The sequence below is a fragment of the Suricata suricatta genome, chromosome 14 (genome assembly GCF_006229205.1).
Source record: "Suricata suricatta isolate VVHF042 chromosome 14, meerkat_22Aug2017_6uvM2_HiC, whole genome shotgun sequence".
NCBI classification, from domain to species: Eukaryota; Metazoa; Chordata; class Mammalia; order Carnivora; family Herpestidae; genus Suricata; species Suricata suricatta.
Window position 1 is genome coordinate 56,885,669 of NC_043713.1, and position 19,087 is coordinate 56,904,755.

Genomic DNA, 19,087 nt, shown 5'->3' on the forward strand with positions numbered 1-19,087 from the left:
ATGACAAAATTAACATTATACTTGATTTACAAACTATTTAATATCTTCCAAATGTATTAAAACAGGTGCTTTTTCTTTGATACAGAGGATAGAAGCAATTGTAGGAAACTATCCAGAAGGACATAAAGCAGCAGCTGTACTTCCCGTCCTGGATTTAGCCCAAAGACAGAATGGATGGCTGCCCATCTCTGCTATGAACAAGGTACCGAATTCATTTTTGCCTTAGTTTGAAAAGAGGAGAGACTGTGTATGAATGTCTTCTTAGGTAGAAATTCCTCTGACAGTTATTAATGTCAGAATCTAGGAGTTTGAAGCCTTTTTAATCATTTGTTTCCTCAAATCTGTGTTTTTGTTGGTTCTCTTAATAACATGGAGAAGTGAAAATGTAGAGCTTTTTGTCCTTGCAGGAAATAGTAAGGGCATCATAGTTACAGTAGCAGTCTCTCTTTTCCCATTTTGAGAGAAATGACTGTAATAAAGATAAAAAGACATAAAAAGATGTATATAATTTGCTGTCAAGGTATTCTGAAAATTAATGTCTTAAACACTAAAATTATAGAGAAAAATACCTGATCATTTCTAATATGAATCTTTTTATTTGTGACTTTGGCTACAGGCTTTAATAAAGATTTATGTAAGTATTTTTGACATTATATTAATGACACTTGATGGCACCCTACACTTAATAATCAACAACCTACAGAAATGCTATGGGTGACCCATTTAAAGGAAGTTAATCTATTCATACATATTTTAAGACTAATTTTTTTCTGATAGTTGTTTTAAGAGTAATCCACGTTTTATACTTCTTCACATTGTATTATGTTGCAGGGTATAGTTTATGAAGTACCATACCAAACCATATGTTATTTGATTCTTATGAGAATTTCACAAATAATAAGCCAGAGTAATATAATGGAAAGTATATTTGAGCTAAAAGAGCTGACTTTTTTGTAGACTTACTTCTTCACATACAGTTAAGATTTTGAACTAGGGCAGATCTCTTCAAATTATTATGTTACTATTTCTACATGATAGAATTGGGACCGAACATTTCTAGTTCGTTGCATTTTCTGCTTGACTGAGTATTGGCAGAGATCTGCTATACTTCATTCCTCTTTTCACTTTCTAAATTTTATTTGGTCTATTAGGCTAGACCTTTATCATCTATCTTAGAGAACAGGAATGTCTTCAGTGATTTAATGGAATGCCATATACAAATTTTAGATTTAGTTCATATCTCTTATTTGCTCTATACAGTACTCTGACGTGGTTATGGACCTTTAGTTTTGTGTTTCTTTGGTTTCTTTGACTATGAAAAATGTTATAAAGCAAGTTTGGTTGATACTATACTTGGTAAAATACAGTCAGGTGGTTTTTTGCCAATAAGTCACATACCTCTTTGGGTGTTTTCTAAATTACTTAACACTGTTTTGTATTATAATAGTCAACTTCCTAAGTAATGATTTAAATCTTTCTAATCAGGGGCGCCTGGGTGGCCCAGTTGGTTAAGCCTCCAGCTTCCAGCTTTGGCTCAGGTCATGATCTCATGGTTCGTGGGTTCGAGCCCAGCGTCAGGCTATGTGCTGACAGCTAGCTCCAAGCCTGGAGCTTGCTTCGGATTCTGTGTCTCGCTCTCTCTCTGACCCTGCCCTGCTTGTGCTGTCTCTCTCTCTCTCTCATAAATAAATAAAAGTCATTTAAAAAAATTTAAATGTTTCTAATCATAGATGCGTTTTTTTCAAAAATTAACATTTTTAAAGATTATGTTTTTTTTAAGTAATCTTATATCCCTGTGGCGCTCACACTTAACCACCCTGAGAGCAAGACTTGCATGTTCTACCAACTGAGCCTTCCAGGCACCCCCATAATTCACATTTTTAATAATGGCAGTTGTGTTGGAAGTCTTGCTGAATGGTAAGCCTAGCAGAGTAAAATAAAATAAATGAGAACTAATGTGAGAACATGTCACAAATATTGTCCTGTTCTATGTAGAATTGAATGTGTATGTATGAGAGGCAGGAAAGTGTACAGAGGATAGAATTAAATTCCATTTTACATTTGAGACTTTTAATATTATTATTTCTTTACTTTCCTGTCCCCAGCCCTCAAAGAAAAAGCCCAATCTTACAACCAAAACAAAATCCAGAAGCTCACATTTTAGTTCTTTAACCATCACTAAAGTGTAGGGAGAGGCACAGCAGCATTCCCAGGGGAGCTCTTTCAAATTAGCATCAGAGGTAGGTTTCCAGCATGTGTATGTTTTGAGAGAGCTCCCAGTTGCAGAGGTATATGTCTAGTTTAGTGTCACCAAATTAAATTGAGCACAGCTACTTATCTTTAACAAGTGAGCCATAATTATATATCTTTTGAGAATACATATCCTTTAGATTCTCTAATATGAGAAAGTTTAACATATTTGTCATCTGAAATGCCATTTAACAAACTCATCTTTCATGTTAAAACATGGATATATACATATTTTTTATGCCAGATATCAAATCTTAAGACCTGATAGATTAAATGATATTAGATCACCTGGAAAGTTGTAACCAAGATGGTAGTCATGATAGACTATCTGCAGACTGTCTTAGGAAACCACTAAAACAACCTTGTTTTCATTAAGAGACTTGCCCTGACCAAGAGAGTTGTGCTCAGACAATGATTCCCTTGGTCCTGAACCCCACTGTGTCAAGACATATTTATTACTATAAATACCTTGATGTGAAGAGTTGGGAAGTACTAGTTCATAAGATTTTTGTAGAGTGTGGCAATTAGAAATAGAAGTAGTGTTTTAGATTGTTCTGGAGTCATATATGTGTATATATGTGTGCTTTGTATGTATATAAGTGTGTAGATATGTAAATCAATATAGGCTAATAGGCGTATGCATTGTACCAGTAACCTCAAGGCTTTTTGAAAAAATACAATTATTTAATTTATTGGAATTTGACCACCAATTTTTTTGACATTTTGAAATTTTAAATTATAAAATATGACAGTTGAATTGATCAAATAGAAATTCTTAATAGTGAAAGACTTATTAAAGTTTTAGAGAAAAAGAAGATCCTTTGGCAGAGATGAGGCATGGGGTAAGTGGAGGAGGTGCTGTAACCATTAGCTTCTGGGCCCTGTGTGGTTTAAGTGTAAAGGCTCTGCAACAACTGAGGGACCTCTACCTTGCAAATATCAAATACAAGTATATTTTCTGCTCTTGAAGAACTTTCATTGTTTTCAGCAGTTTGAAGCAATATTGAGTTTATGCACTCTACAACATACCTAAGGTTCAATTAATAAACATTGTAATTATATTAAAATTTCCTAATATTTTAGGTTGCGGAAGTTTTACAAGTACCTCCAATGAGAGTATACGAAGTAGCAACTTTTTATACAATGTATAATCGAAAGCCAGTTGGAAAGTATCACATTCAGGTCTGCACTACTACACCTTGCATGCTTCGCAACTCTGACAGCATACTGGAGGCCATTCAGAAAAAGCTTGGTATGGACATTATAACTTTTATGAAAAATGGAATTGTCTTTCTAGATTTGACCCATTTCTACATAAGTTTTCCAGTGTTTGTACTTTATCAGTAAATTTTTGTCTTACTGTGGTTGCCCACCTGTATTTGTTCTTTTTTTTCAATTGTTTTTTTTATGTCTTTTATTTATTTTTGAGAGACAGAGAGAGACAGTGTGAGCAAGGGAGGGTCAGAGAGAGATGGAGACACAGAATCTGAAGCAGGCTCTCGGCTCTGAGCTAGCTGTCAGCACAGAGCCCGATGTGGGGCTTGAACCCACGAAATGTGAGATCATGATCTGAGCCGAAGCCGGACGCTCAACCGACTGAGCCACCCAGGCGCCCCTGTATTTGTTCTTAATTTGTAGTTTTCCTTAGTTCTCAGCTTCAAAGTTGAGTTTTTACCTTTTTTCCCCTGTAATCATTAATCATGTTGGAAAACGTGGGGGTTTTAAAGTTTTCATTGTTACAAATTCAATTTCACTCATTGTGTAATAATAGCATGTGGTACATAAAAATGACTGTATTGTCCTTATATTCTTCCAAATGAGTCTTGGAGCAAATAAGATATTAAAATAGTAAGAATGCATTGGGAAGGGAAATTTGAAGTATTTGAAGTATTATTATGGTAGCATTTAAAAAATTAAAAGGGCATTTTTCCATACAAAACTGCCATTGCTGCATTAATAACTGCAAATCAAAGGAAGTAAAAAGTATACATTTGTTATTGAAAAGAAAATATTTGCATGTTGTAAAATTAGTTGGGTTGCATTGAAGTATATAAAACACAAAGCTGAAGTCTGCTCAAAATCCCACCCTCCACCTCCAGTGTAGAAATTCTGATAATAGTTGGGTATCTTAGTTTTAGATTTTATTTTGTTTTACTTATTTTCATTATTAAAAACATGAATGTGGTTTTTTGCCCTTTATTTTGGCTATAACCTATGTATGACTGCCTCATTTCTCTGTTACAAGGTTTTCTGCAATTACTTTCATGCATACATTTCATACTTGTCCTATTATATACTGAGGTTGTTTACAAGAAATAGAATTGCTGGGTCACATTTTACTATATTTTCCCAAGATGGCTTCCCTAAAGATATGAGAGTACTTGTTTTCCTTTTAGTCCTAATGGCCTTTGACAGTAGTAATTTTCTGAGTCTTTGCCAGTGTGACTGATTTTAGTAGGTTATCACAATCAAAATGAAAATAATATATTCTGATGCTCTGCTGTATAACAACAAACACTGGAGACGAGTCCCCTGAAATCTAATTGTTTTTAAAGGAACAGATCCACTTAAATCCTTCAGTGTTACCGGGGGCACCTGGGCCACTCAATCGGTAAAGTGTCCAACTTCCACTCAGGTCATGATCTCGTGGTTCATGAGTTCAAGCCCTGCATCAGGCTCTGTGCTAACAGCTTGCTGGGAGCCTGGACCCTGGAGTCTGCTTCCTGCTTCCAATTCTATGTCTCTACCTCTCTCTCTCTGCTCCTCCCCCAGTAGTGCTCTGTCTCTCTCAAAAATAAACGTTATAAAAAAGATTAACAAAAAAGGAAATCCTTGCATGTTCTAGTATAATTATAGAGTTGTTTTAAGAAACTTGAAATGTTCTTAAATACTTTTTGTATGCCTCTGTAATTTGTTGTTGTTTTATTAAGCTGTATTGCTATTAAAGTATAATCTCGTCCTTAACAGTGATCATTTATATTTTTAGGAATAAAAGTTGGGGAGACAACGCCTGATAAACTTTTCACTCTTATAGAGGTGGAATGTCTAGGGGCCTGTGTAAATGCACCAATGGTTCAAATAAATGACAACTACTATGTAAGTATTCCTTGAATTGAAGGATTGTATGATGTCATATTTAAAATATTTTAAGTATTTGATTTCCTATCCTGTAGATATTGGTTTCTGAATTATTCATTTAGAAGAAACTGGTGGCATAATTATCCAGAAGTGTTTTTTTCTGTTTTCCCACATTTATTAAAAAGCAAAGAATAGAGGAAGTGCCTGGGTGGCTAAGTCAGTTAAGTGTCCAACTCCATTTCGGCTCAGGTAATGAGTCCCACATCAGGCTCCCACACTGACTGACAGGGCAGAGCTTGCTTGGAATTCTCTTTCTCCCTGTCTCTTTGCCCCTCCCTTGCTCACTCTTTCTCTTTTTGAAATAAATAAACGTTAAAAAAATACATCTTGAAAAAAGCAAAGACTAGAAACACTTTGCATAAAATATGTCAGTTTTAACGTCCATATTGTTACCTACTAGGTTTTAGAAAATTATTAAACATTTCTGCATTTAGCTCTAGGAGATAATGCCAAATTAAAAAAAATTTTTAATTATGAGAAATAATTTACATAGAAATACAGAAAATAACCACCAAGACATAACAGATAATATTTTACCACTCTAACATTAGGTATCATTATTTTTATTCTCATTATTATTTGTAGAAATAAGCTACAGATGCAGATAAGTTACTCCTAAGCTCCCCAAATCCTGTATTTCCTTTCACTCCCAGAGATAACCAGTATCATAAATTTAGTGTATATTTTTCCTGTACATTTTTTAAACTGAGTATATGTATCTAGCCATACTAATGAATAATACTAAATTGCTTGTTTTAAAATTTTTACAGAAATGGTATCAGACCTCCAAGTACTGCTTTAGCTGGATCTCACAAGTTTTGACAAATAATTTTTTTATCATTTAGTTCTAAATTATTTTAGAAATGCATATTTTAAAATTTGCATTTTGATTTTCTCCTTTGGCCTGTGTTTTCTAGTACAGTATTAATCTCCAAATATGGAATTTTCTAGTTCCCTTTTTAAAAGATTCCTTGCTACCCTAATTATATTTAAAGATTTTTTAGGGGCACCTGGGTGGCTCAGTCAGTTAAGCGTCCAGCTTTGGCTTAGGTCATGATCTCAGGCTCTGTGCTGACAGCTCATAACCTGGAGCCTGCTTCAGATTCTGTGTCTCCCTCTCTCTCTGACCCTTCCCTGCTCGCACTGACTCTCTCTCTCTCTCAAAAATAAATAAAAGACATAAAAAAATTAAAAATAAAAGAAAAAAAGATTTTTTAAAAATTTTGTGTGTGTTTATTTTTGAGAGACAGAGTGTGAGTGGGGGAGAGGCAGAGAGAGAGGGAGACATAGAATCCAAAGCAGGCTCCAGGCTCCCAGCTGTCAGCCCTAGAGCCTGATGCGGGACTCAAACTCACAAACTGTGAGATCATGACCTGAGCCGAGTTGGACGCTTAACTGAGCCACCCAGGTGTCCCCCTAATTATATTTAATGGTTTTCATACATAATATTTTGTTAGTTCCTACTTCTTAGAAATTTGTTAATGGAAATTCTTTTAATCCTGCACAGTGTGTGTGAATTCTTCAAGAAGGTATTTGCTTTGGTTCTCTCTTGCTCCTGGAAATACTACTTTTACAAAAAAAAAAAGCTCCTCTTTGTGCCCTCCACTGTTAGAACGTTCTAGCCTAGGAGTTCTTTTTGAGGGACAGTTTAATTTCTCGTTTACCCTTGAGGGAATAGCTTTTTAGGGTCTTAACTTTGTGTGTCTCTTGTGGCCTGGAGCTTTGTCTCTTGCCCCTCTGGACTATGAAACCCTGAAGCCAAGTTTACTCGGTATTCCACTTGCCTGCCTGGGTTTTCACTGAGTTTTTGGCCTCTGGGTATTTCTCTTGTCAGCATATTGATGACATTTACAATTTTTTGTTTTTTTAATTTTATCTAGCATTTTTAGTTGTTATAGTTGAGGGGGAGGGGGTCAGTCAGGATAGCTAGCTTGCTATAGTCCCTCCAGTGGAAAGCTATAATTTTTCTTTAAATGGAGATGAAATTTGATTTTTTTTGGCTGGTAGATTTCTAGAGTGGTCTCATTCTCTATTGTGATTTTCCTCATTTTAATGATCAGAAATTCAAATTTCTTATCTTCTTTATCCCATACTTTAAAAAAAGTCATTGGAGTGCCTAGCTGGTTCAGTCAGAAGAGTGTGTGACTCTGGCTCTTAAGGTCATGAGTTGGACCCGCACATGGGGTGTGGAGATTAAATAAATAAAACTTGAAAATTCCTTTAAAAATATGGCAACAATTTTGCCTTCTCCCACATTTCTGTAATTTACTTATAATAAATAGGATCTTGATTTGCAGGAATTAGACAGTCAAGGCTTTGTGTGAAGCTCCGTAAGTTTAAATATAATAGCCTGTGGATTTATCTAAAAGATAAAGATTCTTTCAGTTAGTAGTCCCGGTTTAGGCTAAGGTCCTGGGTTCCAGCTGACAGCATGGAGACTGCTTGGGATTCTCTCTCTCCATTTCTTTCTGTCCCTCCCCCACTCTTTCTGTCTTTCTCCCAAAAATAAATAAGTATTTAAAAATAAAAGAGCTGCAGGCTCTACCATCTGAGCCAGGCACATGCCCCCAGGGCAGTTAACTTTTATGGATCTCATTTGACTGGGGAGTAAAATGAAGTAGTCAAATAACTTTGATTGGCTTCTACTTACGGAAAAAATAGCTATGAAATACATTTGAGGATAGTTGGTTAGGTTTTCAATATGGACTTGAAACTTGATTAAAGAATTATTGTTATTTAGGTGTGATGACATTGTGTTATTTAGAAAGTGTTCTTAGAGGTCTTCTGAAGTATCAAGAGTGAAATGCCTTGATGTATGCAATTTGCCTTCAAAATGGTACAGCCCAGGTGCATCTGGGTGGCTCAGTCAGTTAAGCATCAGACTCTTGGCTTTGACTCTGGTCATTATCTCAGAGTTTTGGGGTTTGAGCCCCGCATCAGGCTCTTTGCTGACAGCTCAGAGCGTGGAGCCTGGTCAGGATTCTGTGTCTCCCTTTCTCTCTGCCCCTTCCCCCACTTGTCATACTTGAACGTTCTCTGTCTGTCAAAATCAATAAACATTAAAAATTTTAATGCCATCTTTTAAGAAAAAGAAAAAACCCCCAAAATGATGCAGCCCAAAGGGGGGGCTCGTGTATATAATGCATATATGACAAATTAAGAATTGTTGAATATAGATGGTAGGAATATGGGTATTCATGTATAATTTTCAAATTTTCATAATAAATAGTTGGGAGAGATAAAATCATTAGATGAGTTCAGGATTCCTTCTGGCTATGAGATTTTGAGCATTTGTTGAACGCTTAGTTTGAAAGCAGTGTTTTATTTTTATGAAAGATTAACCATTGAACAAATATTTTTTATATATATTTGTGTTTGGGCACTGGAGATGCAGTACTGAATCATGATTTCTCTAGCACAGTATCAGAGTCTATAAAACATTTTCTTAAGTACTTAGCAGTTTTGAAGGGGGGATGGGAGTATAGTTTAGTCATTTCTCTCGTAGTTTAAGGTTTCCCATTCTGATTGTCTTTTGGTTAAACCTAGGGTACAGCTAGGCTGTACATAAGCATGTATATCTGTGTTTTAATTGTATTTGTTATTTTAAATTACAGAACCGTTTCCTGAGGTAAAAATCTTACACAGGTACATAGTGTATAAAATATATAGCTGTTCTTGTTGAAATGGGGATTGGAGGGTCAGGATCATTAAAATAAATGTGTCAAAAATAATTTTTTTTTTACCTTTATCTTCAAAAATTAAGTGAAATTGGAAACAGGGTGAATTTCTCTTAGGAAAGAAAGAAGATACCATGAGAGTATTATATATTTAGGTTAGGGATAGATATTAGGCATCTACTTTTAAGTTACTATGACTACTGGTGCTAATTACTATTTGCACCTCACGGTTTCTTCAAGGACATAGCATTTGTTGAGCGTGTGCCATAGCACTGTTCTGTTTTATATCTTTTCTTCTGGAATCCTCAAAAACATCCTTGAAGTAGGTTTACAAGTGAAGAAACAAACCTAAGGAGGCAGAATAACTGGTCTAAGATTACTGGTTATTAAATATTGGAGGAAGGACTCAAATGCAGAACTCTCTCACTTTAAAGCATTACTCTGTATTGCCTTTTTTTTTTTTTATGTCTTTTTTATTTTTGAGAGACAGAGGCAGCACGAGCAGGGGAGGGTCAGAGAGAGAGGGAGACACAGAATCCGAAGCAGGCTCCAGGCTCTAAGCTGTCAGCACAGAGCCCGACGCGGGGCTTGAACCCATGAACTGTGAGATCATGACCTGAGCCGAAGCCGGACACTCAACTGACTGAGCCACCCAGGTGCCCCTGTATTGCCTCTTCTGCTGCAGCTCTTATTGCACACTGCATTTAGCAGTATATACTGATATAGGAGGTATTCAGTTGCTGCTACCTTGGTGACTAACCTGTGAGCTGAGAGAGGCAAACTAACTGATACTAGGGATTTACACAGATTTCAGTAGTAGGAAGTAATTTTAATATGACTGTTTTATTTATTTTTTAGGAGGATCTGACACCTAAGGATATTGAAGAAATTATTGATGAACTCAAAGCTGGCAAAGTTCCAAAACCTGGGCCAAGGTATTCTTTTATTTCTATAAAATAAATTTTAATGGCTTAACCTAGTTTAAACTTAATATTAAAAATTTTATTCCCTAAGTTCATAGGAGTTGTCAGGTGCTTTGGATAGTATCAAAACCAACTTGTCATCTAAAAGAAGTACTTTTTCCCCCCCTCTAAAGCCCTAACAGAGATAACCCTCTGGTATCTACTTGAATATTTAGAGAGAAGGGAAATGTATCAGATTTTTGTATCAGAGAACAAAACTTTTTCTTTCCTTCCTCAAGTTAATTTCTTGGATATATAGTATAATGAAAGAGAATGCAATGATAGTAATAACCAAAATATAATTAGAGTTATTCTTTAAATTGACCAACATTGGCTAGGTGTTTTTTGTTTTTTGGGGTGTTTTTTTGTTTGTTTTTTACTTTTTAGTATTTTTATAATAAAGCTCTCTGCTTACATTAGAAGTGTTCATTGTGAGTCATTGAGTAACCAGAACAATTAAACTGGTCCAACAGTACCTTATTTTGGAGTGCCATTACCAAGTCTGCCCTAGCCTAAATCAATAAGAGATTCAGGTCTGAGAGTGGTTCAGAACTGCTTTTTTGTATTTTTGGTAAATGATGGCTAGAAAGGAAATATTAAACTGATGATAAGACAATATTTTGACATTAATTAAATTTTTGTGCTAAGATTATTTCCATTTTTCTTAAACATTTTTTTAATGCCCAGGTGCCCTGTTATTTTCATATTTCTTTAAGTAGTGAAAATAACTTCTAAACCTCTCAAATTACTAATTAAGATGGGGTGCCGAGTGGCTTAGTTGATTAAGCTTTCGACTTCAGCTCAGGTCATGGTCTCATAGTCTGTAAGTTTGAGCCCCACTTCAGGCTCTGTGCTGATAGCTCAAAGCCTGGAGCCTGCTCCAGATTCTGTGTTTCCTCATTCTCTGCCCCTCCCCCACTTGCACTGTTTCTCTCTATCAAAAATAAACATTAAAAAAAAATTTTTTTTAAGAAATTACTAATTAAGAGATAGTTATTTTTTGGTAGGGGTGAGCTAAAACTAAATTTAAATACAATTTGAATTCTTTATAGTTTTCTAAGGCTACCTTAAATTTTGCAAAACTCTATGGGATGCAGATATTATGAGATGTAAAAATATATAGGTAGGCTACAAAGTATATATAAAAAGGCATTGGTGGTTGCTGATGGATTACTCTAGACCGTAAACTCACCTTTGTTTTTTTAATACTAAAAGTAGGGGACAGTGGTGGGTATATCTCAGCAATATTAAAAAGATAAGCATTAAACTTTGATAAAGTACCTTTTCTTTAAAAAGTACTTTTTAAAAAAAATGTTTATTTTTGAGAGAGAGCGCAAGCAGGGGAGGGACAGACATAAAGGAGGACAGAGGATCTGAAGCAGGTCCCAGACTGACAGCAGAGAGCCTGATGTGGGGCTTGAACGCATGAACTGTGAGATCATGACTTGAGCCAAAGTTGGACGCTAAACCAACTAAGCCACCCAGGAGCCCCTAAAAAGTCCTTTAAACCATAAACAATGTACAGAAAGGTCAAGTTTTCTAGAATGCAAATGAGTTAAAATGAATTATAGTGTTGGAACGACAGAAAAACTAGATTTACCTTTTAAGTTGTAACGAGAACAAGGTAATTAATACATGGCATTTTAAGCTTAATGCATAAGGCAGATGTTTTTTATGAAGTGTAAACCCTAATGTAAATTGTGAATGAAAGGACTAGATTGCTGCCTGTCTGGTGTTCTGAGGCATATTTACAGATAAAGTGAGAGGAAACATGAGATTGGTAAATTAAACATAATTTGTGAGCTTTACTGGAGGATGTTAACAGCCTTTATAGCATTTTTATGTACATTTTGTGAAGAGTGAGGGAAGAAGAAAATTTGCAGACAGATATAACAGACCATTGAAACCTCCCCCCACCCAATTATGTCATAGGACTATACTTTCATGGAACAAACTAGGAAAATGGACCAGATTACTCGTGAAATTACTTTCTTATACAATAATCCATAATTCCTTGAAGAGTTCAGGCAGTGTGTATGATTAATTCTCCCATTTATTCTCAAAACCTCATTTTTTATAATCTTCCTAATTGGTCCTTTGTTTTGGTAAAGAAGATAGCTGAGCTTAAATCATAGAGGCAACCTAGTAAAGGGAAGGAAATCCTCTGGAATAATTATTTCATTGGCAGTTAGAGAGCAGCAGGTATACCTATCTAACTTTAATAAAAAACATCATTTGGCTTTGTACATTGTTTGTTACAATGTTAAAATGTACATAGCCAAATGATGTTTTTTATTAAAGTTAGATATCATTTTGCCACTAACCCTACATTAATTTTAGGTTCTGACAGTTCACAGTTTTTGTTTTTATGTTTATTTATTTAGAGAGGCATGAGTTGGGGAAGGGCAGAGAGAGGGGGAGAAAGAGAATCCCATGCAGGTTCTGTGCACTGTCAGCACAGAGCCCAACAGCCTAAATCAAGAGTTGGACACTTTAACCAACTGAGCTACCCAGACAGATGCCCAAACAGTGACTGTTTTTTTAATCTCATTTTCACAGTGAACTTATAATACCAATAATAACGAATTTCTGACTTCGTAAGCACTCTTCATTGAAATACATTAGTTACTTGCAGTATGTAATGTAATCTTGAAAGATCTTAAAATGATTATGTGGTATTGTCCTGTCCCCTGAACAAAAAATGATTTCCTGTGGCTCTAAAAAGACTTGTAAGATTGATGACAGAATGTAAAGAGCAAAACAAGGAGTAAGAAGATATAAATTGAACAATTCTTTAGTTAAAATCTATGGCAGGAACAAGGTACATTAACAAAGCCAGGGAATAGGAAATGTGAAATAGTTAGGTGCTGAGCTGGGCTCTAGCAATGGAGGTCAGACATGGGCAGAGTTGAGTGATTACCTGGGAAGGTATGTGTGGGGGTGAAAAAAAGACAGGTTCTTCTACCTGTGTGCTACATTAAGGGCCTGTTCTTGTTTTCTTTGCGGCTTTGGTAGCCACCCTAGTCTGGAACCTGTTTTTGAAGCGTTAAATATAGCTTTTAAAAATATGAATACAAATATTCAATATGAATACAAATATTTAGGGTATCCCCTAAAGGATACCCTCCTAAATCTTCAAATTCCTATTTCCTTTTAATTCCTCTGTTGATTTCCAAACATAATGTATAAATTCGTTTTCCCTTCTGTTCACTATGATAGATCTCAATCTAAACAAAATAAAATTCAATTTAAATAAAATTCAAATATAAAAAGAATAAAATGTCCTCTGGGTTTGGGTTATTATGTTACAGTTCTAAGCTCTGATCCTTGGGCAGCTGCTGAATCTCCTAAGCCTTGGTTTCTATATCTGTAAAATAAGGCCAGTATCATTTGACTCATGGCATTGTTGTAAAGATTAAATGAGCTAATAATATATGTACACTGTTCAGTAAATGGGAACTAGTAGTATTAACATGTTATTTTTATATTTTTCATATTTATGATGAATTTTGATATGTCCATTTTCATATTTAACTTCAGAAAATCTTGCAGCAGTTGAAATGTTTGAACTAAATAATCCATACTAATTCTTGGGTGAAAAATAGTTACTTAACTGGGCTGTTTTAAGGTAACAGTTATTTTTTTAAGTAAAGATTTATAAGTGATAATCATTAATAGTTAATTTAATGTTATTTGCTCTTCAGGAGTGGACGCTTCTCGTGTGAGCCAGCTGGAGGGCTTACCTCTTTGACAGAACCACCCAAAGGACCTGGCTTTGGTGTGCAAGCAGGACTTTAATTTATATTCAACTGTAAATATGTTCCAGGAGGAATAAAATACGAATCTCCTGTCTACATAAATTTTTTATGTTATTTGTTCATTTCATGGTGTATACATAGCAACTTGCTGCTGATAAGTGTCATGTTAATACTTAGTACCATTTTAAAGTCTTTTGCTGTCTATGGCGAACTATGAAGACAGTATTTCATAATCTAGTTAACAGTCATTCCAGTATTTCCATTTTTAAATGCCAGGTTACTTTTATCAGTAACATTAGGTTATTGTGAATTTCACATATATTTTGCTTTCCCGACTTTAGCTATAGCCAAGTCTTAAATTAACATGGTTGTTCTGTAGACCTTCTTTATATTAGAACTCCCTTTAAACATTTTTATATATACAGCATATGGGTTTTACTGTATTTCCAACTGGGAAGTGACACCTCAAGCAGACTATAGATGTATGGAGGCTACAGTAGTTGTCTCTAGAAGTACTGTTTATCATTTTTATAAAAGGAAGGTACAAAATACTTTGATATTATTGTATACTGCACGTACAGTCTGAGTTGGAAAGAGCAGTCAGTAAGCAAAATATACTCTTCAGTTGAATGCATATTTCAACTTAGAACAAAGGATAAAACGGTCTGTGTATTATATCCAGTGCAAGAAACTAGCTATTGTGCATTAGTTTTGCAAGTTGAAAAAAAATTTTAATAGCTTGTTTCAGAATTTCTCAGAGTTATTGTTTGGCTTTCCTCCTCTGACAGACTAATCAGTCACTAATAGTAATTATGATGCTTAAAAACATTAATTTCAAGAAGATCTTTAAAATTTTGTTTTTGTTTTTAATCTGAGAGGGTAAACAATAACAGTAATTTTACAAGTGGCATAGATAGATAACACAATGAAAATACCAGTGTTGTACCCTAGGGCCCTCTTGACTTTCTACTGACTTGTTTTTACAAAAGTAAAACTTTGTTTTACTTTCACAGTGTATAAAATGTCTTATACATTGACATAATTTTTTTTTACTTGAAAAATTAGGATTGGGGAAGCTTCAGATCCTGGATGAAAAAATAAAGACATATATTACAGATATGCACTGATTATCAATTTTTATGTAATATGTTAGAACTACAAATTAACTTTAGGTCATTATATTTATAGGCATACTATTATACCATTATCAAAACATATTCTGTATTTCTTAGAGCATCACATTGTATTGTAGCAGCAGGATTTTTAGATTTAATCTTTCTGCCTATCTTTCTTAAAAATTGTATCAATTTTAATATAAGAATACTGGTTTAAATGATAGTTTCCTGATTCGCTTTAAAAAAACACCTACCAGGTGAAATTTTATTATAGTAATCCAAGATGGCTTCAAAATGTGTATGAACACGCTGATTAACATTTTCCTTGCCAGTTTTCAGAGATGACTGCTATATCCTGGCTTATTTCTCAAACCTGTAGGGAGAGGTAGGCATCATTTGTGTCTTTACTATCACTAGCTCCCTCATTTCCTCTTCTCAGTTCCTAACTCTGTTCTGTTTTTTAAAAGGGGTATTTGAGGAGGAAATCTTACTACTGTTTAATAAAAAAAATAAATCAACAATTTATCATTGTCCCTAATGACAAAGGATCTAATAACCAGTTTTTTTGTATCCGCTACTGAAAGTTGCTAGAGAAAGCTACTGATTGCTCAGAATTACTTGCTATAACTGGATGGGGCCACTGCTCCAGAAAATCCTACAACACATAATAACAGTTATATGTTTTCACTGTAAAGGTATTACATAGAGACTAAGTCATATGATAAGCTTTGATCTGAGATTATACTTGTCATTGATTACATTCACCTTCCTGAAATATGGCAGGATTTTTTGCATGATCTGATACATCTGGATTTAATGTAGCAAAACAAAGGTGGTTGATTCTGAAGTTGTAAAGAACTAAGTAAGTTGAGGAGAAGGTAAATTTTGCAGAATGGCTTCTGATACAGATATCAAATATGGGTGACTCTTGAACAGTGTGAGGGGGCCAAAGGGAGTTTGGGCACCAACTTCTGACTGTAACTTTTGACTTCCCCAAAACTTAATAGCGTACTGTTGAGTGGTAACATAGTTGATTAACACATGTTTTCTGTGTTACATGTATTTATTATATATACTGTATTATTATAATAAAGTTACAGAAAAGGTTAAAAATAAAATATTTTTAATACTGCACATCTCAAAAAGAGTTCATATATGAGTAGACCCACGCAGTTCAAACCCATGTTGTTCAAGAGTCAAATGTAGAGAGCCTGCCTGAATGGCTCAGTCCATTAAGCATCTGATTCTTGGCTTCAGCTCAGCTCATGATCTCACAATTTGGTGGGTTGGGCCCGCTGCTGGCTCTGCACTGACAGTCCCTCTGCCCCTTCTCCACTCATATTCTTTTTCCCCCCCCCCCCCCCCCCCCCTCACTCACTCACTCACACACACACACAGATAGACTTAAAAAAGTCAACTGTAAGTGTCTGCTTAGCTTTGGATAAGACTGAGGTTTAATGCTTATAGTCCTTGACTTTTTTGGTTCTATTCTGAAAGTAGGTATTTTACTCATTTGCTGAAGATGGATTCCAGGATTTGAGCCAACAAAAGACAGGCTATACAATTAAAAGTCTTAATTAGCAGATTACTAACCAACTAGCTTGTAGATCTGGTTTTCTTCAGACTTAAACTTTTGAGACCATTATCTGTAATATCTATACTAATAGTATCTTGATTTATATTTGTAGTTTCACATTGAAAAGGAAAATTAATAAATTATAGCTAATATGTAATTTGCCACGTATAAATACAAGCTTCATTAAGAAATTTTTTTGCAACTGAATTCTACAATGAGCTCTTCTTCCGTAGGTAGTGTCCCATCCAGTGTAGTCCTAAGTCAGTGCCTTATGAATCTTTCATATATTCAGTGATTTTGAGTAATACGGTTGTACGTATAGTTGTTGCCATAAATTATGGTTAGTTTACTTGAGCAAATTCAAGTTTAGCTACCTTTCCATTTTGAAGTGCAGCACTATAGAAACAGCAGTGCCATTGCCATCAATACTAATGGACTTAACATTTTTGACAGTGAGTTAAATGAGAATTTAATGACTTGAAGAGATGGCAGAGTTGGTGAAATTTTTAGTGGATCTCTGTATTTCGTGCCATAAATACGCATATTAAAGGTAACAGTCTTATACCTACAGCCATAAAGTGCTCTTACAATTCATATTGAACCTGTTTAATAGGTGGGAGAAATCAGGAACCTACAAAGGGAAAAATACAAATTTATGATTTATATAATTTGTTGAGATTTAACGCGTCAAGTCTAAAGTGTTACAACGGATTAGTGACATAAATCTGTAACTCCATTAAGTCACAAATAGATGCTGTAGTTGTAAACTACAACTTACTCTTGTAAAACCAATATTGACGATGAGGGAGGTGGTTTCCGTCCAATGTGTAACCCCTTTGGTTAAAGACATGCAGATTAGCCTCGATGCAAATAAAAAGCTCCCTGAAGTCAAGTCAATAAAATGGTTTCCCTCTGATTACGTAACCCCTTCGGTGGTTAAATAAAGGCAGGTACAAACTGTCGCAGACTAACCTCGATGTAAATAAAACGCATCCGAAGGCTGCTCGCTGCTGGTAGGCTGAGACCGTAAATTTTCCTCACTCCTGTATTTGAGCAGTTCCCTCTGAAATACTATCTCGGACGTGGAGAAATGTACTTAAGTTTCTCTAAAATGGTTACTCGAAGGTGTGAATGGGAAAGAGCATCTTCATTGTGGGGTTCGCCATGTCTCCGCCGCAGGTGCACGTTAAGATACTTTAAAGACTGGCACTGGAGCCCCACCTGGCGCAGGTGACGGTGGGCGCGTCGCTGCCCCACTGAACTCCCGGCAAGCCTCCGGGTCCGCGGGTTCCGGCGCAGGTGCTGCCCAGCCGGCGCGCAAGCGCACTGCGGCGTGGACGTGGGCGCCCAGCCACGCGCCCAGCGTCTCCGAACACGTTGGGTTCGTCCGTTGCAGCTGCGATTTTAGGGGGCTGACTCCCTGCCTCTGCCTTTAGACCTATCTTAACCGGGTTCGACCTCACAAACTCTCCCACCCGCCCTGCAAAAACAACATGTGAATACTCTGTTCAGCCTCTTCGCCGCCGCCATTTCCAGAAGTTTCCAGTCACATCCTCTGCCATGATCGCCACAAAAAGCGACCACAGAGCCCGTTGTCCCGGCAGCGTCAGCAGAGCCTGTGCTGCTTTCTAACTCAGTCCCAGATTTTCTCCTCTCTTTTCGGGCCAATGGAGGCGGTAACATCTGGATAAGGTGATAGGAGATACGAGCACGTAGAGAGGAGTTCCGGCTTACACCCCCACCGCTTCCAACTTGGTACCTTCCGACTCTCCCCCCCTCTCCCCCCCGCCCCGCGGCTCGAAAAGCTTCTCCATAGAGCTGAAAGAGCGGCGGGGTGGTGGGGTAGCGGGGAGGGGCCGGCGGAAGGGGCGGGCGGGCGCCGGGGGCGGGGCGGTCACGCCGCCCGTCCCATGCCCCTGGGGTCACGTGTCTGCGTTGCAGCCAATCGTTGGGCGGCGCTGTCCTGGGAGCGAGGAGGCTGTGGTGAGAGACGGACGGAGACCGGAGATGTTTTCAAGCTCGGCCTCCGCGGCGTTCGTGGCGATTGCAGCGGCGACGAAGACAACGACAGCGACGGCAACACCGAGGCACTCGTTCAGGGGGTAAACCCTCCTACGCCGATAGTGCCTTGGGTCCGTGAGGGTGAGGGGGGCGTGGCAACAGGCGAGGAGGAAGGAGGGGCGCGGTTTCGAGCCCCGTACCCGGCGCCTGGGAGGAGACCCTCAATTCTGCGCTGCTCCCGTATCCCCTCCCCAGAGCAAGGTAGGAGACGCGCTCTGCCCTCCCTCTCTCGTGCCACCCGGCCAGGGCAGGCCCAGCCCAAGGCGTCGCGACAGGCCTGACAGTGACAGGCCGTTAGTGGCCCCAGCGCGGGTCTGCTCCACCCGCCGCCGCCCCTTCAGGAGTCCCGAGTAGCTGCGGCGCGGCCGGGAGCCGCTAGCAGGGCGGGGGGGGATTCGGCGGGGCACCCCCCACCGCCACTCCCGGGGCTGGGCTGCCGCCGCCTCCCGGAACATGGCGGGGCCGGGAGGAGCGTGTGCGTGCGAGTGTGCGCGGCCCGAGAGGGCGCCGCCGGCGTGCCGCGGCCGGACCCGGCGGGGCGGGGCGGGGG

At 37.6% G+C, this 19,087-nt stretch overlaps 2 protein-coding genes and 1 long non-coding RNA gene across 5 annotated transcripts in view; 2 read left to right on the forward strand and 1 right to left on the reverse strand.

Annotated features, from left to right (window-relative positions):
* The window catches only part of NDUFV2 (NADH:ubiquinone oxidoreductase core subunit V2), a 32,828-nt gene extending 17,924 nt beyond the window's left edge, over window positions 1-14,904 (forward strand). For both annotated transcript variants that reach the window (XM_029922508.1, XM_029922509.1), the window contains 5 exons: window positions 86-202; window positions 3,334-3,502; window positions 5,237-5,346; window positions 9,924-10,000; window positions 13,732-14,904. In XM_029922508.1, the coding sequence (XP_029778368.1) occupies window positions 86-202; window positions 3,334-3,502; window positions 5,237-5,346; window positions 9,924-10,000; window positions 13,732-13,825 (567 nt within the window). In that variant the 3' untranslated portion in view covers window positions 13,826-14,904. The remainder of the gene's footprint in view (window positions 1-85; window positions 203-3,333; window positions 3,503-5,236; window positions 5,347-9,923; window positions 10,001-13,731) is intronic.
* On the reverse strand, window positions 10-18,232 carry LOC115278081. The gene is made up of 2 exons (XR_003902685.1): window positions 17,449-18,232; window positions 10-469 (listed from the first exon to the last, which is right to left on the reverse strand). It is a non-coding gene; the product is annotated as an uncharacterized LOC115278081 (long non-coding RNA).
* Window positions 18,233-18,653: 421 nt separating this feature from the next.
* The window catches only part of ANKRD12 (ankyrin repeat domain 12), a 123,296-nt gene continuing 122,862 nt past the window's right edge, over window positions 18,654-19,087 (forward strand). For both annotated transcript variants that reach the window (XM_029922608.1, XM_029922609.1), the window contains exon 1: window positions 18,654-18,738. The gene's annotated coding sequence lies outside the window, so the exon portion shown is untranslated. The remainder of the gene's footprint in view (window positions 18,739-19,087) is intronic.